The sequence below is a fragment of the Mustela lutreola genome, chromosome 3, assembly GCF_030435805.1.
Source record: "Mustela lutreola isolate mMusLut2 chromosome 3, mMusLut2.pri, whole genome shotgun sequence".
In the NCBI taxonomy this organism is placed as follows: Eukaryota; Metazoa; Chordata; class Mammalia; order Carnivora; family Mustelidae; genus Mustela; species Mustela lutreola.
In genome coordinates this window covers 109,286,328-109,308,913 of record NC_081292.1, presented here as the reverse complement: position 1 = coordinate 109,308,913, position 22,586 = coordinate 109,286,328, and the positions used below count along the sequence as shown (strand labels likewise).

At 45.0% G+C, this 22,586-nt stretch overlaps 1 protein-coding gene across 4 annotated transcripts in view; it reads right to left on the bottom strand.

Moving 5' to 3' along the window:
- The window catches only part of CCDC93 (coiled-coil domain containing 93), a 91,177-nt gene extending 68,984 nt beyond the window's left edge, over positions 1 to 22,193 (bottom strand). For 2 of the 4 annotated variants that reach the window (XM_059166668.1, XM_059166669.1), the window contains exons 1-6: positions 21,993 to 22,193; positions 17,646 to 17,759; positions 16,083 to 16,177; positions 7,533 to 7,644; positions 2,734 to 2,832; positions 1,896 to 1,952 (exon numbers count right to left, since the gene is read on the bottom strand). In XM_059166668.1, coding sequence (XP_059022651.1) covers positions 1,896 to 1,952; positions 2,734 to 2,832; positions 7,533 to 7,644; positions 16,083 to 16,177; positions 17,646 to 17,759; positions 21,993 to 22,034 — 519 coding nt within the window. In that variant the 5' untranslated portion in view covers positions 22,035 to 22,193. The remainder of the gene's footprint in view (positions 1 to 1,895; positions 1,953 to 2,733; positions 2,833 to 7,532; positions 7,645 to 16,082; positions 16,178 to 17,645; positions 17,760 to 21,992) is intronic. The other 2 variants (XM_059166670.1, XM_059166671.1) reach the window with 2 other exon arrangements.
- Positions 22,194 to 22,586: the final 393 nt, after the last annotated feature.

Below are 22,586 nucleotides of genomic sequence, written 5' to 3'. Positions count from 1 at the left end.
AGGAGCTAATGAGAGGATGCTTGGGAAAGGCCTAATTAGGTGCCAAACACATAAAAGGCCCTCAATCAATATGTGGCAGCTATAGATATATGTTTTTGAAGGCTGGGTCTGGAAATTAGGCACCTATTGTGGGACCTTATTTGAATCCGTAAGTTACCATTCACAATTTAAGTTTGGGATTCTAGATTCATTGGTAAGAAGCAGGTAAGAAACACTGAGGAGGCAGGTGAAGGGCAGACCTGGGAAAAGGGTAGAAAGAGAGGGAAACAGCCTTCAGAACCCAAGACATACCCAACAAATCAGTTATTATTTTTCATGACAAATGTAGTTAGGAGGAATCCTTAATAGCTTTCAAAGACACTACATTTGTAAGTTTAAAAAAACGCAATTATATTCAAAGTATGATTCCAGCTCAGTATAAAAATGCACATTAAAAACATGGAAGAGGGGGCGCCTGGGTGGCTCAGTGGGTTAAAGCCTCTGCCTTCAGCTCAGGTCATGATCCCAGGGTCCTGGGATCGAGCCCCAAGTCGGGCTCTCTGCTCTGCAGGGAGCCTGCTTCTTCCGTTCTCTCTCTCTGCCTGCCTGTGATCTCTCTCTCCCTGTCAAATAAATAAAATCTTTAAAAACAACAACAACAACAACACGGAAGAGGGAGCCTGGGTGCTCGGTTGGTTACATGTCTGCCTTCAGCTCCCATCATGTTCCTTGGTCCCTGCTTAGCAGGGGAAGTCCGCTTCTCTCCTGCCTACTCTGCCTGCCACTTCCCCTGCTTGTGCTCTCTTTCTCTCTCTGACAAATAAATAAAATCTTAAAAAAAAAATGGAAGAAATATGTCCAAGCATCAAAAGAAGCTGCTTCTGGGCTGAAACATTAAGGCTGATTCTGTTCCTCTGTATCTATCAATCTTAAAAAAAAAAAAAACCAAAAAACTTTAAGGATGTCTAAACAGAACAACTATTTCATAACCAGGGGAAAACAATTACTCTGAAGTTGTATCATGTCCTGTTGTTATTATTATCTGACACTGCCACCGTATCTGCGAATAGTGTCTGGCTTCAGAGTTAACTGTCTTGAAAGTTTTCTACTCCTTCCATTTCCAAAATGGAATTGTGAAAAGAAAGAAATTTACAACTGTAAAGTGACAAAGACTTTTCTTGTTTTAAATGAGCACTTCACGTCATCAAATGATTCTTATTCTTTTTAGAGTGATCACCTTGGAAGACCACATATTTATTCTTAAAGTGGGGGGGAAATGCAAAATAACTGGGCACATTATTTTTGGAAGGAAGCGAACTTGCCCCCAGGCACTGAGGCTTCATTCCCAGCAGCTCCAGTAGGAAGGCTGGGGCTGGGTGGGGGTGTGTGCTGGCGATAAGGTTCGGATGGGCTGGCCTAGAAAGGTTTGAAAAGCTCTCCACTGCCCCTCGAAGCCGGGGTAGTGGGCGCGTGAGTGCAGACTCCACAGTTAAGATCCACTGTGTGGGTGGCCAAGGCCATCCCAGTTTGTCACACAAAACTCAGGAGCTGCTCTGCCTCTCCGGAGCCATCATAGGATGCTAACCTCAATTTGCCAGCTCCAGTTCAAAGGAGCTCTTCAAAGTTGACACCTGCCACTGGCACAAATGAGGAAAGGCTTTGGATCTGGAAAATTCCTCCCAGAAAACTGGAACGAAGAAAAACATAGGGCAGCGGTTGTTGCATTTTCTACCCATGAATGCCAGCGTGCAGGTATGGACACTGAGGTAGGCGAGGCCACACTCACACACCTACTTGAGGTCAGCACCTAGGCAATCCCAGGAGGGACTGGGCAAGGGTTTTGGGATTTGAATCACGGGGCTATCTGGAGGCTATGAACCTATGTCCTTCCCTCACACAGGGGCAGGGGAACTTACTGAAAGGTCAACAACTGTCTTGATGGCCTTTTCTTTTCTCTTTGTGAAGTCATCATCCTGCAAGACAAAACACAGGGATCAAACAAATGGTGTGTGAAGACTGAAACTCAACTGGACTTCTCAGAAACCTGTCTTACAAACTGATTTCCCATCACAGCTTTGCCTACAGGAGCTTCCACCTTCTAACAAAGTGGATGATAATGTTCACGGGAAGAAGCCAGGGCCTCTGCAGATGGCTCCAGAACAGGTCCCACGGTGGTAAGAAGGAGGGGGACCACGGAGTGTAGTACTGAAGCCAAGTGTTCTCATTCAAACCCTGATGAGCTCTGACACCCACGGCAACCGACTCAGTCTCCAAGCCTCAGTCTCACCATCTGGTAACAGGGACCTCACCACCTACGTCAAGGAGTGGCTATGAAGCTTAAAGAGAAGGCATGTGAAGGGCTGGGGCTGAGCAGTAAGGACTCAATAGCTATGTGGTATTATCGCAGTGGGGGAGGTTACTATTAAACTGGTACTATAGGAATGCCCTAGACAATGACCTATGTGGTCTCTTGAAAAGCTTTATACAATCACTAAAAAAATAAACTCATGTTCTTATAGTTTAGTAAGATTTCTGACTCAAGTACTAAAATTGAGAGAAAAGGACAAGACTGCAGGGCTTTATATCAGTGCCCATTTGAAGAGGGAGTTCTGACGAGCCAGGAGGCCTGCTATCAATGCTGGCCAGGCGGGGGCACAGACATCCCGCAGATGGGTCCGAGTTCACTCTGCTCCTCCCTGGGGAGTCCAAGTGTACCCTCATGTATACTGGACGAGAAAAGAAGAGAATACTGACCTCGGGGAGACTGTAGGTTTTCTGGAACTGGGATATGGAGTAGGAGCGGATGTAGTCCCCCATTTCTTCCTTGGTTTCTATAGCTCGCTTCACCAGCCACTGGGACAGAAAGGTGGGAAATGTGAGGTTCGGGATGAACCATCACTAAAGGCCGACTCTGAGACGGTACAACGCGTGAACCCAAATCACTTGAACCCAGTATTTGAACTGGCTGAGTGATGAGAAACTATCCACACCTACTGTCCTATGCGAAAAGCAGCCCGTTGGGCATCCGAGATGCTGAGATCCATTGGGATCAAGAGCAGAGCCGCTGCGCAGGAGGCTTAAAGCCTTACGTCGGATGCTCAGGCCTCAGTTTCCCTCTGTGTAGAGGTGAGAATATGTCGTTTCTTTCACCTCATAGAGCTACTGTGGGAGCACATGAAATCCTAAGCACTAGAAAGCTCTGTAAATGCCTGAAGCACAACACGAATATAGTCACACAGCCCCCTGGTTCTAGTGGCAGATCTGAACATCACTCTTCCTTGTGCTGCCGGCGCCACAGACCAGACAGAGGGAAGAGAACCTCAGAGAACGTCTAGTACGATCCCCTGTTTCACTGACTGCAACGACCTCCCAAAAATTCAGGCTGGTTGATTATACAGCCCTAGGCTTCAAGGGAGCAAGGCACTCACAGCATTTGCTCTGTTTTTTTCTTTTTGTTGTTGTTGTAGTTGTTTTGTTTGTTTTTAAGATTTGTGTTTATTTATTTGAGAGAGAGAGAGCACGAGAGGGCAGAAGGTCAGAGGGAGAAGACTCCCCATGGGGCTGGGAGCCCGATGCGGGACTCGAACCCAGAACTCCAGGATCATGATCTGAACCGAAGGCAGTTGCCCAACCAACTGAGCCACCAGGCACTCCAGCATTTGCTGTCTTAATCCACACAATATCATGCCAGCCACGCAGTCCAGAACCGGAGGCTCAGAGACCGCGTGATCTGTCCATTGCTCTGCAAGTAGCAAGCACAAGGCTGGGAGTCTCAGAGTCTCTCCCATACCGGAAGACTGGACATACAGGTTTTATTTGTTTTCTAGCTACACTGGGCTGATATGCAGAAATAGCTGTTCTTCATTGCTCCCCACTTAAAGCTCCAGTTAGTGACAACACACACAGACACACCCCCAGGACCTGTGGAAGACGCAGGTGCTGAGAGTAAGAATTTAGGATACAGAAACACAGCCTCTGCCTCTCCTCCCTGGCTCTTCATGCAATCCTTTTATAACAAAAGAGCATCATGGAGGGGGATGCCATCTGTCTGAGTCGTCATGCTCTGTCCAGACAGCTAGTACATCTCAAAAGCAGTACATGGACAGTAGTTGTATTTCCCCATGAGCACAGCATACTTGGCAAGCCTTAGCTACCAAGGAAAGCAGACACATGGCATATGGCATGGTGCTCCAACAGGGATGGATGGGATGCTTGCTCACAGAGGACAGCCACCTCAAGTAAAGGACATGTTCAGGAAATCGCTGCCCAAGATGGGGATGGCTGCAAAGAACTCTAGAAGGAATATATCTTTATTGTTAGTTTCATTTATTTCCATCACTCCACTCACCCCACCTCCAAAAAAGGACCTCGGGCACTAAAACCCAGAAGCAAGGACAAAAGATTGGACAGTATTCAGAGATTCTGTAGCCCCTCTCCCACACCTCACCCAGCATCACAGCCCAAGACAAATAAGGAGGCTGACTCCCTGCTCAACTCAACTTCTCCCTACTTTTCTTTGGATGGGGAGATGCAGCTTCTGGACTCTCAAAGTTGTTTCTTTTTCAGATGTTCCTCCATGAATTAGATCTACACTGACTTTTTACTTGGCTGGATCCTGGTGAGTGTGATGTGATAAGAAAAGTATGGAGTGTTAGGATTCAGAGAATCGGTCACTGTTTTGGAGGTTCTAGAGTGAAGGGCTTTGGAGGGAACCTCTTAGACAGCCGAACTCTGCTGTGGGCCCCCAGCATTCAAGCAAAGTACCTACCCTCACAGGATTCCCATGTCTGGCATGGAAGGAAAAGATAGGACCTAGAACTACTGGGGTTGGAAGTTAGACCCATTCTTCTCGGGGCTGCCATTCAGAGTGCTCCTAGTGCTAAACAGCGTGAGCACAGGTGGTGAGCCTCTACAAGTACACAAGACAGCTAGTTTGATGACTGCTCTTTACTGGTCTCCAGGAAAACAGGCAAAAACTACAAGTATGTGGTTAGTTTTTCATAATACTTTCATAGTATTCCACTTAAGGGACTATCCTTTATTCTGAGATTGGGGGTTAAAAGGCCTTTCTTTTAGGAAATGACAGAGAAAGACAATTGTTACAATTTCTTCATTGAAGTATAACTGATATACAGTGTTATATTAGTTTCAGGGGCACAACATAGTGATTCGACAATTCTATGCATTACTCAGTGCTCACCACAATAAATGCAGTCACCGTATGTCACCACACAATGTTATTAAAGTAGTATTGACTATATTCCCTAGGCTGTACTTTTCGTGTCTGTCACTTATTTATTCAATAACTGGAGGTTTGTACCTCTTTACTATTCCCTTCACCTATTTTGTTCAGCCTCCACCTGCCTCCCCTCAGGCATCCACCAGTCTGTTTTCTGTATTTAAGAGTCTGTTTATTTTGATAGTTGTTACTCTTAAAGATTTATTGCCTGGCAAGATACAGGTGGCAACCATAGATCAGTCTCCAGTTTTTTTGCTTTAAAATTTTACAGACACATGTAATTAACAAATCTGGTAACTATTAATGTTGGTTCTCACACCCAGACAGGAGGCCCTCCAGCATTCCACGTACGGCACAGAACATTCAGATGGGGACGCCTGGGTGGCTCAGTGGATTAAAGCCTCTGCCTTTGGCTCAGGTTGTGATCCCGGGGTCCTGGGATCAAGCCCTGCATCGGGCTCTCTGCTCAGCAGGGAGCCTGCTTTCCCCCTCTCGCTGCCTCTCTGCCTACTTGTGATCTCTGTCTGTCAAGTAAAAAAAAAAGAACATTTAGATGTTCTAAAAGCCCAAACTAATGCCAGAAGATCACTTCCTTTTCATCACCTTCTCCTACCTGGACCAGATGTTTTGCACTCAAAGTTCTAGCTTAGGGCTGAGTAAGGTTGAATCACTAGAGATTCAGGCTTTGGGGGAAAAGCCAACAACTTCACAGCATGGTGGTGATGGAAGTTTCACTGATAATCAACTAAGGGTCTCTACTTCCTGTTTTCACAAAAAGGACCATGTACCATTCCTGCTGCATCAGAGGGAGAAAGTCCAACCAAGCCAATGAATCAAATTCTGAGTTAAAGCCTTAGCTTCCAATTTACAGACTTTATGAGATTTGACTGAAAGTCTATTTCAGAGGAAGTTCCCAAACATAGTAACAAAACCAGAAAAGACTGTGGAACACTTACAAAGCACTTACTAAAACATGCTGGTCCCTCAGCTGAGTGCTAGCTACATATTAATGTACTTAATTCTCATCCTGTCAGACAGGTACTATTACTGTTTCTATTTAACAGATGCAAAGTTAAGTCATTTACCCAAGGTCATGCAGCTAAATGGCAGAGCCAAGATCTGAACCCAGGAAGTCTCAGTCTAATAATATCTTAACTAAGATATTAACTAATAATAATAATCTTACCACAGGACTGGAAGGCTCTTCAAGCAGGGGCTGCATGAATGGCAGAGTGGGAACAGTACAAGGTCCAGTGACAAGGAGTTCAGACGGGAATCTTGCTTGTCTGCACACCAGCTCTCTGGCCTTAAGCAAATCAGTTACTCTCTGTATCTCCTTGCCTCAGACATAATGACTGGGATTATAATAGGTGCTTCAAAGAACTCTATAAGGATCATTTGCAAAGCGCTGTTCACACAGCAGGCCCTTTGCGTCTCCTCTTTTCACAGTGCCCGGAGGAGGATGAGACACCAGACTGCAAGGATGTAGGGGTTGTACAGCGTGAGCCACTTAATCACAGAGCCTTGGGAAACAGCCAGGGTGGAAATAAGCTCCCATTAGACATCCAGTCATCAAACAAAGACAGACAGAGATCACAACTGCCAACACCGTGCCAGACATTCCACGAGGTGCTGGAGACACTACAGTGAGCAAGGCAGCTAGCTATGGTGCCTGCCCCCAAGAAGCTCACGGTCTGACAGGAGGGCAGAAGTGGTTACAAACTATAGCAAGAAAGATTCCTACGAAGGAAAGGAATATGGCCAGGAGGAGTGAATACGGCAAAGGAGGCTGTTCTAGATTAGGAGGGGGTCAATGGAAGCTTTCTCGAGGAGGTTTGGTAGAACTGAAATCTGAAAGATGAATATGGATTAAGTAGGAAATGAGAAAAACCTTGCAGCCTGAGGGAAAGGTCCTGTGACAGGAGGAAGCATAATAATATGTATGAGAAAAATCGGAAAGAAAGTGAGAGAAGCTAGAACAGAAAGAACAAAGAAGAGCATGGAATAAGGTCAGGCTCGACAGGTGGGACAGGTCCAGGGCACGGGGTGCTACGGAGTTCTATCTTTACCAAAAGGGCAACGAAAACCAGTTAATGGGAACGTTCAAAGATCACGACAGAAGACGGTGAAACCAGAGTGGAAGAGATGGAGTACTGTCTCCTGAGGATGCCGTCAGGGGGCATCACCCTGCCGGGCTCCACCAATTCCACACTACACCCATGAGGTCCAGGATCTAGGCCAGACAGCCTGACAGCCAGACCCGCTGTGGGGATTCTGACGTGCAGAGGACAAGAAACCATGAAGAGGCTCTCACCTGGACAACAGGAAATATGTGAATAAAATCCATGCCCTGGATCTGGTGGGGCTCCAGCTGGTGTGGACACTTCATCCTTGGCAGGACTGAGACGATTTTTTCGGATAGTGCTCTGTTTGGAAAAAACCAGCAAAGAGTGAGAACACACTAAGTGGCCCTTAAGACATCTCTCAAGTCTGGGCGGCATTCCAGAAGAATCTGGGGCTTCTCAGCGCCAGACCATGACCAAGCTTCTCCTGGCCGCCTGCAAAATGAGAAAAATAAGCACAATTTAGATGTGAATGTATGCATGTGGCTGAGGCCACAATACTGCTTTCATGCTTTATTCCAGAATGTTTTTCTCCCTATCTTTTTTATATTAAACCACACTGTTTCTTTTCTTTTCTTTTTCTTTTTTTAATTTTATTTATTTATTTGACAGACAGAGATCACAAGCAGGCAGAGAGACAGGCAGAGTGAAAGGAAGGGAAGCGGGCTCCCGGCCAAGCAAAGAGCCCGAATCGGGGCTCGATCCCAGGACGCTGGGATCATGACCTGAGCCAAAGGCAAAGGCTTTAACCCACTGAGCCACCCAGGCACCCCTTAAACCACACCATTTCTTTATGAAATTGTGGTGATATCTGAGGTAGTAATTATTACTGAACATCCTTACATGGTAAAATAGAAAGTTTTCAGTGTCCCATGTTCTTTTACATTTTGTTAAATACTGACCTACTTTTTCCAAAGATCTGGGAACCACTAGGTTACATATTTTAAAAATGGTTCTAAACATCATTCAGGCAACAAATATTACAGGCCCTGTGCTGGGTGCCCAGAATATTAAGACAAAACATGGGGCCCTATACTGGAAAAAAAAAATTTTTTTTTTGGAGTTCTTCACTATTGCATAAAAGTGTTTTTAAAATAAAAAGATAGCCTTTTTTTTTAATACTTTAAAATTAATCCCAGATTTGGGGAAACCATGCCCTAGTTCTTTTTGTCCAGGGAGCAGAATTTTTCTGCTTCTCATGGGGGGCACTCTGATCTCTCTCCAACACCTTGCTTCAGTCCTAGAAAACATCAGGGAGTAGGGAGGGGAAGAACGGGGCTCCCTGAGACCCCAGAGCATCCTTCTAGCTCCGTTCAGGAGGCCAGCATCCTCCCCCTGCTCCTGCCTGGACCTGGGTGGGGCACTTTTACGGCTGGAGTGACAGAGCCATCTGCGGGCAAGTCTACACCATGGCAGACGTCAGTTTCCTTCTCTACTCAGCTGATACTTGATCTCCAGATGTTGGGTTCTTGTTTCTTACATCCTAATTGGATCAGATTCAAGAGGAGAGAGCAGAGGTTATTTAGTGGGTCTGCCTTGAGAAACAGTCACAAGGCATGTCCTTGTGGGGCCATATGGAGAAATGGGGGCATCTGGCTCAGCTTACGTGGATAGTTTAGGTTACAGTCCCACCTAAAACCCTTCTAAAAAATAACCCTGTTACAGCAGCTACTGTGGTCTTGTCTCAAAGTGGAGACTGTTTTCCCAGGTCTTACTAGATGATTCAAATTCAGCAAGTCTGGGTCTACCTGAAGGATTCCTTGTTCAAGGAACAAGGAAACTTTATTTTTTTTTTTTTAAAGATTTTATTTATTTATTTGACAGAGAGAGATCACGAGTAGGCAGAGAGGCAGGCAGAGAGAGAGAGAGAGGAGGAAGCAGGCTCCTGCTGAGCAGAGAGCCCGATGCGGGACTCGATCCCAGGACCCCGAGATCATGACCTGAGCTGAAGGCAGCGGCTTAACCCACTGAGCCACCCAGGTGCCCAAGGAACAAGGAAACTTTTATCTTTCTGCAGCTCCATAATCCTTCCCAAAAAACAGACACCCTTAAGACCAACAACTAACAAAGGCCTGAGTGAGAGCAACTATTGTCTTATCTACGTTGCCCTTAGTAGATTCTATGCTCTCAGTCTTGGTGAGAACTAAGTACAATCTAGGGAGAAAAGCTAAACAGCTTCCCAAGGAATGGTCCTTGGAGAACACACTACAAAACTATGTTTATTCCTGGAAAGTAGCTTTACATGGTGGCACCAAGGTTATGACTGCTAAAAGAGAAATAGTCATGCCCACAGCTCCACGGATCACAATATCCATGTCCAGTCCAATATGTTAAGAGAAAAAAATATGGTCAGGGGAAGGCGGACCCCCTACTGTATACATTCACAGAAGGAGAGGACACCCATCTCCCAGGAGGGAAGCCTAGGAGAGAACATTTTCACCTCCCACAGAGGGAGCGCATATGTGAATTATCCAGAAGGTCCGAGGCATGGAAGGACACTGTCCTGTGGCTCTCGGCCACTACTGCAATCCCTTCTCTCTGACCAGCATGTCTTTGCGACACATGCATCTTTCTGGTCACAAGATGTGTGGCTGCCCAATGGGAAAGCATTGGCTGGCCAGCTGTTGCTGGGGCTCAAATGGGATAGTTTGGTAGGTAAGTATTAACAAACCCAGTTGACAGCATATCTAAGGCTCTCTCTACAACACACTTTATTTTTTATTTTAATCTCCATCAGAATCTCATGTTTAATTTCTTTGAAACTTGTGAGGGGAAGAGGCTGGTGCTTAGTTGGCTCTGCATCCTAAACTCCAAGCTTAGCAAATGAAGGACTTGGCATTCTTGCTCAGGGCAGGTATTAACTGTTGATAGACATGGGGCTTTTCTGCTCAGTTATATTTTGGTTCAGTGGGAGGAAAGCTCCCCCTAGTAGCTACAGATCTGAGTCTGCAGAGGGCTACTGGTTGCATGGAACCATTCAGTAGCTTAAAAACAAGAGGCTCAGACCCCAAACACTATCCAGCTCAACCCTCTCTACTTTCAGACTGAGTTGTCTCTGGCCACTGATCAGAGACTGACTACCTTTCCGGGTCATAAAGGCCCTGAGGGAAGGCTGCCCCGGGTCATCTCGGGGTTTATAAGCCTATTAAACCTGCCTTCCAGAACTCACTGCCAAGACTGAGGTCTTACTTGCAGCATATGGAAGCAGCTGGAGGCACAAATACTGCTGGACTGAGGGAGGGACGTGGGGGAGACACAGGCAGGCTGGGGGGAGGGGAGAAAAGTCAGGAGAACTTCTTGTGGAAGCCCACCAGCCCCTATCTGTTTCTCCCTGTAGCTCAGGGTAGACTCTCTGACTTTCTGAAAATCTGGGAAAATGACAAATGCAGAGGTCCCCCGTCAGGCTTCCTAGCCTAAGACTGAACAATGCCCACTTGCGACTACAGGTGATTGGTTGGATTCCTTCAGTTTTTAAGTGTTCAGTACATGGTTTCCTTCTCCACTGCAAACAGTTTGAAAGAGAGTGAATTAAACCAGGGTGCAAATTCCAGCTCCATCACTGGCTCTGAGACTTTTGGCAAGTCACCTGATCCCTCTGGTCCAGTACTCCTATCATACAATGAGGAAAAAATGCCTTTCCTCCTTATTTGAACTTAGAGTGAAGATGAAACAGTAAAATGCATGCACAAGTGCTCTGCACACAGGTGCCTCCCACTTGTGTGTTACCGCACTCCATCATGAGCCTACAATTCTCATGACCTCTGAGCACAGGACTCTGTAGTATGGGACTTTAGGAAAGGCTGGGAGGGTATAGACAGAAGGAGGGTATAGACAGAAGGCAGAAGCTCATGAAACCCTCCAGCAAAAAGGATCAACAAGAACAGAGAGTCCTCAATTGGGCATACACAGAAAAGAGCCTGAAAGATAATGACGCCCTCAAGAGGTAAGTGCACTCCTCAGACAGTGCTATCTGGCCCCCTATCACATCAGCTGGGACATACTGAGGCATTGCAAACAGAAGGCAGTATTAAGTCTAAATTGCACACAACCAGAACATATTAGAAAACCAAACAGAAAAGACTTGAATAATTCAGTACACTGTGGCTATGGCATTTCTCTTACAGATAACAGAGACCCGAATGCCTGATGCACTGCTAGAGGCTGGTGGATCTTCAGTCCTGCAAACTGCTGCCTCAGCTTCGCCCACAATTACAGTCCATGGCTCTGCACTTCAAACACACCAAGTACCTACCAGAGAACATACTACTGAATATCCTCAACCCCTTATCCAAACCCTCTGGGGGCACATGTGTTTCAGAATTCACCACTTTTTAGATGTTTGCACTTTCATGGACCTAACAGGCATATACTATATATTATGTAGAGCCCAAGTGAAATCTAGACTTGAAATGATTATTTCTGCAGCAAAAGTTATGAATGTTCACCTATGTGGGGGTCCATATAGACTATAAAAAGCCTTAAGAAAGTTCAGGTCATGTTTTGTTCCCAAATCAATTTTGTACCCATACGTAGAATGAAAGAAGCCTGTTTTCATTGTTTTTTAGATTTTAGATTAACAATCTGTATAAAAACACTGCACTCCAGTATCTGTTAAGAGTACTGTCACTGCTGGGAAAGTATAATAACTCTCAAGGACACGAAAGTGAAAAGGGGGCTAAGAACCACTCTAAAACACCAAGGGAGTTTAGGAAGAAGGGCTACATGGAATCTAGGAAATGGGAAGACTAGTGCAGAAAGAATGCACTAATGAAATCCCAGAACGTCAGGGGTGCCACAGGTGTCAAAAGCAATCACTTAAACTGAAACAGAAAGAGGCTTCATTCAGGAGTATCTTTGAGAAGATAGTGCATTTATGTTAATAAACAGACTAAGAAAGAATCTGGTCAATCTTAGCTATAGGTAAGGATATGGTGCTTCTTTGTGGGAAAAAGAAAAAGGCAATCAGAAACTCAAGGAAAATAAGCTGGATAAACATGAGGCAAATTACAGCAAGCCTGATTTTCAGTGACTTTTCGTACAGACCACCTCCACTTGCTCAGGCCAAACCCCTCAGAACCAGTCTTGACTCTGCTCTTACTCACACCCAGATCCAATCTGTCATGACATTCTGTTGTTTCTCCCTTCCAAGAGGATCCAGAATCCCTCCATCCAGAATCCCTCCACTGCTAGCCCACTGTCCTGGCTACCATCTTCTCCCCTGAGCAGGACTACAGTATGCTTAAGGATCTCCCTGCTGCCAACTTCATCCCCTCACTCAGTAATCAGAGGGGTCCTTCTAAATCCGATTATGAACAGATTATGTTCCTCCTCTGCTCAAAACCCTTCAAGAATTTCCCATCTCGCTCAGAGTAAACTCAAAGCCTTTATTTACTCTGACCTACGAAGTTCTAGCCGATCTGGCCCCTACAACCTGTCTGCCCCTCTCCCATTGTTCCCTCTGCTCCAGCTCACTGTACACCAAGCAAGCTTCTGCTGGGAGCCTTCACGCTCACCATCTCCTTTGTTTGGAACCCTCTTTTCTCAAGTTTTAGCTCCCATATCACCTCTTCAATCAGGCCATGCTGACTTAAAGTCACACAACTGCCTCCAAAGCATGTCCCTCTTCATATACCATTCCAGCTGTAATTTTTTTTTCATAGCACATATTATTTCTATATGTAATTCGATTATTTATTAAATTAGTTGTTTCTGGTCTGTCTCCCCGCCAAAGACTCGAAATTCTGTAAGGGCAGGACATGTTTCATTAACATACCCTAAGTACCCAAAACAATGCCTGACCCATAGGCAGGACTCCATAAATATTTGGGTGATTCAATGAATAAATAAGGATTCTTTTTGACTGTAATATTTGAGTATTCTCCACCAAACAGCACCACTGTCGTCCAAAAGATTGTATTTCTTTTTCTCTGGCACCATCACAATTCTTAGTTCTTATTGTAAACACTGTTTATAGATTTACTTTTAGAATCTACCTGTAGATAAAGCATGGACAATTTAATTGCTATTACAGAAAACAGACCATAAATATTATGCCCTAAACATTGTAAGAGTAATGATATGCTGGTAAATGGACGCTGAAAGGAAGAAGGAAAAACGGAGAGCAAAAACATTTACCCTACATAGCTAGGAACTAGGAGAAACCATCTCATATAAATGAGTCAAGAAACAGAAGCTTGTATTGATTAAAGCTATCCAACTAATCCTAGAAAAACAGATAATAATTACAAAAGTGGAAGAGGAGAGGCAAAGGGGATGTAGTGGGTAGCACAGGTGAGCTAAATTCCTCCTCTTATCAGATTTAAATGAAAAATACATAATTAGAGATATGGAAGTGAGCTCTTTGAAAAAACCTAAAAGCTAAACAGGCAAAGATGGTTCTTTCCAGGGAATAAAACCAGGGTTTTATAGAATGGGAATAGGGAGAGATGTTAGCAGTATATTTTGTACCCTTTGGCAGTATTTGAATTTTTTTTTTTTTAACTTCATAAATGTGGCACCTACACAATAAAAACAAAATAATATAAAATAAAAAAATAAAATAAAAAACACATGTCTGGATTAAGCCCAGCCAGCAGAGAGCAGAGCCACACACATAAACTCCATCCCACCGACTCCTAGTAAGAACTTTTCACTGACAGGTCACTGACTGCAATGCCACGGTTCCAGAGTGACAGATGTTCCAGATGCAGAGCTCAGCTATTCATGGCCGGGCACTGAGGAGCACAGTGTCACAGAGAACAGTATGTCCTCTTTAACGAGCAGCCCAGAGATGTCCTTTGGTCCTGTTATTGTAAGAATTTCGGTGATTCTGTGGGACCGATTTTTCTTCAGCCTGGAAACTATGAATTGGGTAATTTATCATGCGTTTCTCTTTTTGTTGGCTGCCAGAAAGCCTGGAGCCAAGTCTGTGGCTCACCCTTATAAAAACACGGCATGTTGTGGCCCGTGACAAATGTTGTAGCCTTATCCCCACCTCAGTTTGTTTTCCCTTTGCTTTGCTTTGCCTCTTCTCTATCACTGCTTCATATACATATTTGCGAACTACCTTCAATCCATTTGGAAGAGTTTTTTCCTGGGGGAGAATTAAGCTTCAGAAAAATTAAGTCACAGATGCACACAGATCTGAAATCACAAATCTCTCTCTTGACAGATAAGGGAACCGAGGCTTGTCCAAGGTTACACAGCTGCCCACTGGCAGGGCAGGGCAGAATGTGGGAGCCTAGTGGTCTATTGAGATCACCAAACCCCTGGTGAGCTACGGAAGACTGGGTGGGGTCCACTCAGGTGAAACCCGTAACAGGGAGTCCACGCTGCCTTCTCTCAGTGGCAGGCAAAGTGCAGCTCTGCAAAGAAGCAAAGGGGAGGGAACGCGTCTCTTCTCACTCTGCTCAGCTTCCATCCAGTACATTCCTTCCAGCTGCCTTTGGAAAGAGATAAACTAAGTAGTCCAGAACACTCTCAGAGAGTATCAGAAAAACTATTAGAGCTGCTGAACATCACTCATCATTGGGGGAAATGCAAATCAAAACCGCAGTGAGATATTACCTCCCACTTGTTAGAATGTTTAAACTCAAAAAGACTAACAAAAAAGATAACTAACACTGGCAAGGCCACAGAGAAAGGGGAACTTTTGTCCACTGCTGGTGAGACTGTAAATTGGTGCACCGGCTATGGAAAACAGTATGGGTGTTCCTCAGAAAATTAAAAAATTAAAAATTAAAAAAAAAATCATAGAACTACCTATGACCCAGCAATTTTATTCTGAGTATTTTACAGAAGGAAATGAAATCAGGATCTCAAAGAGATACCTGCAGCCCCACATTCATGGCAGCATTACTCACAATGGCCAACCGTGGAAACAACCTAAGTGTCCATCCACAGAAGAATGGATAAAGAAGATATTCACACTGGAACATTATTCCACCATAAAAGAAAAAAGGAAATCCTGCTCTTTGCAACAACATGGATGGACCTTGAGAGCATTATGCGAAGTGAAAGATGTCAGAGAAAAACAAATACTGTATATTTTCATGTGTATGTGGGAGTCTAAAGTAACTGAATTCACAGAAACAGAGAACAGACTGGTGGTTGCCAGAGGTAAAGAGTGTGGGGTGAGGGAACTAGAGGAAGGGTGACAAGAAGTACAAAAGGTACTCGTAATTATAAGATAGATATGTCCTGGGGATGTGATGTACAGCAAGGAGACTTGAGTTAACAATACTGTATTGTGTATTTTGAAAGTTGCCAAGAGCGTAGATGTTCACATCACAAGAAAAAGTTGTGATAATAAAGTTCACATAAAGTTATGATAAGAAAAAGTTGATATCACAAGAAAAAACATTTATAGCTATACGAAGTGATGGATGTTAACTGAACTTACTGTGGTGATCATTTTGCAATACATATACCAAATCATTGTGTTGTACATCTTAAATCAATACAATGTTATGTGACGATAATCTCTCAATGAAACTAGAAAAAGAGAGTGAGAAAAAGAATAGTCTGAGCATGAAATGATGTATAGGCTAGCTTTGTGACTGTGGCTTCTATCAAACTCCGTTTCATAATCTATAAAACTGTGATAATACATACTTGTTGCAATGAAAATCAAAACAAAATATGTAAGGCATCTAGCACAATTTTTGGCACATAGAGAATACTCAAAAGCTCGTTCCTTTCTCTCCCTTTAGGCTCATCTGTGGCAAACCCTAATAACTTACATTTTTTGTCCTATTGTAGAGTTTTCCTGAAAGAGCAAATCAACGTCTATGTCAAAGCTGCAAGTGGTAATGCACCAAGTCATCCCTCCTACTACCTGCAAGACACAAAGAAAATACCTGTTTTCTCCTTCTAGTCTGGGGAGAGGGGAGGAAATGGAAGGGAGAAAAATACGTCGTTTTTTATAGAATCAATGATCATACAAAAGTGTATCTCGTTAGAGAGAGAGCACATGTCCTTCTGACTCCATCAACTACAACTCATCTAAAACAGTACCGCCGAATAAAACTTCCTGCAGTGATGGAAATGTCCTGTGTGCATACTGTCCAGTACGCACATGGCACACATGGGGCTAGTGTGACCAAGAAGCTGACTTATACTATGAAACAAACATATCATTCACAGATCCTCCTTATATTGAGACATTAACTCTTAGCCAGGAGAAGGTTTAATCCAGTTTTAGGTAAGTGCCAGATTCCAGAGGAATTACGTGTTTTGAAGATCAGACAGGTTAGTAGCAAGGCTGACATTCGTGGCTCATTACTAAATTTCCGTACATCTTGCTTTTTTCATGTGTCTAAAGGAGAGAAGAATCCCTGTTCTACTTTTCGCAGGGGACCTTTCAGAGGTGCAAATGACCTCTGAGATTAAAAACAAAACAAAACAAAACAAAAACAAACAAACAAAAAACTCCAGCTAAATACTTTTTAGATATAGCTCGATGGGGAGGACTCTGATCTCTGGCTGTGTTTAAACACAGTGAGATGCCTATAAATACAGATTCCGGGCCCCAGCCCAGATCTAACCAAATATCAAAGGGTGAGGCCGCAACATCTGTATTATAAAACAGTCCACAGCGATTGTTATGCCAAGCCAGGCCGTGGTCCACTGGGGCACTCAACACTTTCTTCCACCAGGAAGCTTTCCTGGCCTGCTCTGTCTGATCTGGAAGCTTCATTTCTGCTGCACTTACTACATCATGACACTGAGTATGCTGCTTTACTTGTCTCCCTTCCCTATTCTATAGAAGTTGGCCTCCTTGAGTACAGGGCCTTGGTCTGGTCTTTGTGCCCTCAATATTTATTACTATGACTTGTACAGGATTCTTGAAGGTTCTGCTGAATTAACAGACTTCAACCCATAGTGACTTTTCTCCCCCCATAGTGACACTCACTGCCGCCAAATTCAGAACTAACCATCATTAGAATATGTGGCAATTGTGTGCACAATGACTTGGGACAGCTCCTTATTAATTCAGATTTTATCTCACATAACCTTTCTCTCTCCACCCAAACTGTAAGTTCCTTAAAAGGAAGAACTAGTTCTAATGTTTTTTGCACTTCCCAAAGCTCTGTATACAGAAAAGGAATTCAAGGCATATCTACTGACACATTTTTATTTTCTTGTAATAGGAAATTGGAACACTTTTAATAACGAACCTGAATCCAAGAGAAACATGGACATTAGAGAAAGTAAAAACACAACCTCTTCCTCTTTTCTCAGCCCTGGTAAACCACTCCGTCCCAACAAAACACAGCCTAATGGTTAGAAAGGTTTCCTCTTACCTTGTCAAAAGGTGACAAACCTTTAATTCGTGCCCTGAAATATCCAGCTGCAACCAAAAGCTCCAGAATTTCAGTCAGCTTGACGTTTTGTTCTTCATCTTCTCTTGTTTCAACCTAGAAGAAGAGCCAAAAGTTAAGCTGCTAAAATCCACCTTGAATAAAGGAACACTGGGTGTATTTCTGACGCCACAATTTAATAGCTGAGGAGCTGGTGACATTGGCTTTCTTGCTGTGTTCATGCTGGAGCATGGGGACACAGTGCCACCAGAGTCACAAAGAACAGCATCCTCAGGCCTCCATAAGCTGTGTTTACTGCCACAGATGGCAAGAAATGACACACAGGCGATAAAGATTACCCCTCTGGTGCTGAAGAAAACCAGGGACAGGCAGATTACAGCATATTACCTCCCTGTTCTCTAACGCATCGCTTACTTGACAGATTCCGACTAAATAATAAACTTCTAACAGACAAAAACAAGGTTTTTTTTTTTTTTTTTTAAACTTTATGCACATCTTGGTCCCAAAAGCTATTGACAAACAGAGCAAGAACAAAGAAGGGAGTTCAAATATGTGTCTTTCTCTGCACTTCTCTTTAGATCTCTAAAGCAAATACAAGGCGGGCTTTCAACCCAGATCCACTGAAGGAGGATTACTGCCACAAAATGGGATTGCCTTAAAAATAATAAATTCAGGGGCACCTGGGTGGCTCAGTGGGTTAAAGCCTCTGCCTTCGGCTCAGGTCATGATCCCAGAGTCCTGGGATCGAGCCCCGCTTTGGGCTCCCTGCTCGGCGGAGAGCCTGCTTCCCTCTCACTCTCTGCCCACGTGTGATCTCTGTCAAATAAATAAATAAATAAATAAATAAATAAATAAAATCTTTAAAAAAAATAATAAATTCATCTAATATATTTGAATAGGGACCTGATTTTAAAATTTTAAGTTGTATCTTACCTTTGCTCCCAGGTGTTGACAACTTAAAACTACTGACGTATTTTAGTGCTTTTGCCTCCATCTGCTTTCACCTCATTTGCTTTATTATACATGTCACATTGACCTCCTCCCTTTCATTTACACTTCCTGCCAGGACTACTGCAACTGCCTCTCAATCTTCTTTTTGTTAATCTGTTTTCCTCCCTCCCTCCTAAATCACAACTTTCAGATCTTTCCTCTTTAGCTCATCCCCCAGACCTTATCATTAACACATCATACACTGTCTGTAAGATAAACTCCAACATTCTTAGTCTGGCATTTGGATCTTTGGCTGCAACCTATCAGCTCCAGCCTTTACCTCCCTCCGGAACAATCCAGTCGTGGTATGGACAACCTCAAGCATGGCTCATTCCCCTTTCTTCACTATTCATACCCCTTCTCTTCTCCTGATACTCCCTAACCACCCAGAAACCAGTTTCAAATTCTAGCTCCTATTTGATGCCAACCCTGACAAATGCAGCCAGAAATGGTCACTCCTCTGCATTTCTCTTTTATTTATAGTTCTAGCCATTCATACAATTAAGTATCAACCTCTTCTGAGTGAAATGTCTGGTGTTAATATATATGCCTGTCTTTTGAAATGGCCTATTAGCTGGATCAGGAGAGGACAATATTTTATTCAGTCATGTTTACAACTCTTCTGAAGCAGCACTAGACTCAAAGGGCAATTAAATACGGAATGACATGTTCAATCATCACACAAAGTGCATGACCTATGCCAGTCATAGATTAACAAAATGTTTTCGTAGTCATGACACTGATAATGGAAATTCAAGTTTATTTTGAAGTACAAATTGCCAGGAGAGGGAGCTTACATATTAACAAATAGTTGAACAAAGAATTATTAAAATGACTGACAATCTCTTGCAGTAGGAGGTGGTAAAGGCGACACCTTGTTTCCCTCCTCAAATCACCTTGGTCCAAGCTATCAAAGCATTTCCTGGTTCTTAGGGGACATGCAAAAATAAAGTAATATTAATTATGCACACCTTCTCTTCCTTTGCAAAAGATCTGGGATAGTTAAGCAACATCTCTAAGCGGGGAGACTCAAAGAAGAGAGAAGGTAAAGAGTGATATGGTTCACAAAGAAGGAGGAGAAGAGAAAAATGGGATGATATAAGCATTTTCTTCAAACTCCTAGGATGTAAAACATGAACCTTTCATTTGTTCAGTCATCACTAATCATGAAAACACTTCCAAGAAGAGGACATTTCATCCCAGGAGGATTATTCCTGGTTTGCCTGGACCTAATGAACACCCACTGCCAACCCCAAGGCAGATGCATGGCCCGTGGTTTTTATCCACTCATCCCCAGAAAGGAGAAGTATGTATAGTTTTGCAATATAATCTGTGAAATAACTTCTGGTGCAAGACACTGAATGGAGACTGTTAGTTAAGACTCCACATTCACTTCACAGATTAATACTGAAACAAAATGAGAAAGAGCCACAGGTTAACACACAGTGACTGAATGAATGCCCTCTCTTGACGGTATCAAAAGCCATCAGATTGGCTAATACACCCATTGTTAAAAAACTAAAATTCTGATAAAGATGAATGACTGTGAGGCTCTTAAACCAGGCACTCTAAATTTTCATTGCTCTGTACTCTAGTTCATGGAAGCTGGAAGGTAGTGCCAAGTCTAGCTATCTTCTCTATCCTTCACAGACATAGAGTAAAGGGTTTAAAAAATTCAATTTAAAGAATTAACAGGATTAGTGACAGCTTAATGACACAGACTATCCATATTCATAGGTACTGGTCTTTGAACTGAATGATACTTATTTAACTCTATCTACCCTCTATGCCTCCTAATTGCCAAGAACTGTCTTAGGTCCCCTAGAAAAGTGACAAATCAGACCCAGCCTCCCGGCAGTCAGAGAAGGGTTACACAAAGGACTCAGAGGACCATGTTGCTTTTTATTTTAGAAAGATCCCCATTTATAGTACTGTAGGATAATGAATTAAAGGAATTTAAGGTGGAACTTGAGAGGCCAGACAGGAGTCTATAGCAAAAGGTCAGGCAAAAACTCGATAAGGGCCTAAAACAAACAAGTGACAAACAAGAAATATCAAACAGCAGGATACAGCTCTGAGTCTTCACAATCCCCCATTCCATCGATGTAATTTGCATGTAAGGTTTTACCTAATAGAAGGGTTCTGACAACAGGACATTTCTTAGGTTTTCCTAAGATTACAACAAAATGGACTTACATTCTGTGCACACACACTCACAGATAAATCTGTCCTTCCATCACTATATCCCCAGCTTTTATGCACAGAACAGCGATCCCTCAATTAGTGGGTACTTGTGGGATGAAGAACTGAGGAGATGAAGAATTGAGGATTAGGAGCGGGTTGGGTGGGTGGGATGACAGGCGATTGAAAGGGAGGGAACCACTCACCATGTCAAGGCATCAGTCCTCCTGCCAAATGCCTGCTTCAAAACCTTAGGAGGGGGACAGAGGTGCAGTGTGGGTTCCATTTCTTTCCAGAATCTAGTAAACTAAACTAGACTTAGCTTTGGAGTAAAGCGACTGGAAGAGAGACACTTGCAAACCACCTAGCTCTAGGAATGACACTTGCAGTCAGAAGGAAATGCACGTTCCTCCCTTATGCCTAGCCAGTGTGGAAATCCAGAAACCACTGATTATCCTATCCCTTAGGACCGAGTGAGTATTCAATGACACCGCTGTAAGGAAAGGCACCCGCTACGCTCTGGAGAAGCAGCCACGCTTCCGCCAGGCGCACTGCCGGGCCACACAACCCCACCGGACAGCGCGTCGCCTCCCGCAGACAACCCAGTGCGCGCACGGTTCCCAAACTTCCAGCTGCTACAGGGTCTGGTGTGCATTCCCTGCACACACCGAGGCGAGTTGGGGGGGGGGGGGGCTCGGGACCCCGCGGGCCCCTCGGGGCGGCGACAGGCGCCACAAGGTCACCGCCCTTGGCACAACCCGAGCCCGGACCGTCCCAGCACGCGTCTCGTGACTCCCAGGGCGCTGCAGCCCCGGGTTTCGGGGCGAGCCCTGCGGCGCCAGGGGTGGGGGACACTGCCCGGGAGAAGTAGGACCTCGGGCCCCGCGGCGCCTGGGGCTGCGTGGGGCTAGGTATGGGGCTGGGAAGACCACCTCCCTCCCCGGGGACCCGAGAGCGGTTGAAGTTTGTCCCCGCCCCCGCCCAGGCAGGGGGACCTCCCCGGTCCCCAGCGCATAGGGCCAGCTCTTCCCGCCTGGGACACACCTGAGAAGGGGGCGGGGCGCTCCAAACGCTTCCCGGGCGCCGCTCTGCCCGCCACCCCGCGGGCTCGGCCCTCTCCCAGAAACCCGGACGTGTCTGGGAAAGGGAGGTCCTTACCTCCGGGAGACCCTGGCCCTCCGGGCCCTTGGGCAACCCCATGGTCCTGTGACAGCCGTGCGGCCGCAGCAAAGCTCGCGGAGCGCCCGGAGGAAGCTGTCCCCGGCCGCGGAGCTGCTACCGGGATGGAGGCAAAGCGGAAACTTCCTCCGCCGTCGCTGCAGCCGCCGCCGGCCGGGAGCTCTGCGGTCCGGCGGAGCATGCGCGTTAGGACGGGAGCGCGGCGCGACTGCGCCTGCGTGAGAGCCGCCCCGGGGCAAGGCCGGACGGCGGGGGAAGCTGGAACTACGGTCCCGGCTGGGCTCCGTGGCCGATGTTCCGCGGGAGCCGCGCTCCAGAGCTCCGCACTTTTCTCCGAGTCCTTCACAAAAGGGGCGATTCCCTCACCTCGGGGAAATTTTGCATTTTGGCTCCCTCTCTGCGTTTCACAGGCATCGGATGCCCCCAGTGGGGTTGCTGTCCGCTCCGCGAGCCGGACTTTGGAAGCTCCCTCAGTCTGGTGTTGAAATTCCAGCATGAAATGCGTTTGGGAATTCCAGACCTCGGCCCGGTTCTAGCTGAATCGGGCTTTTCCCCTGCTTCACGCGCACTTGC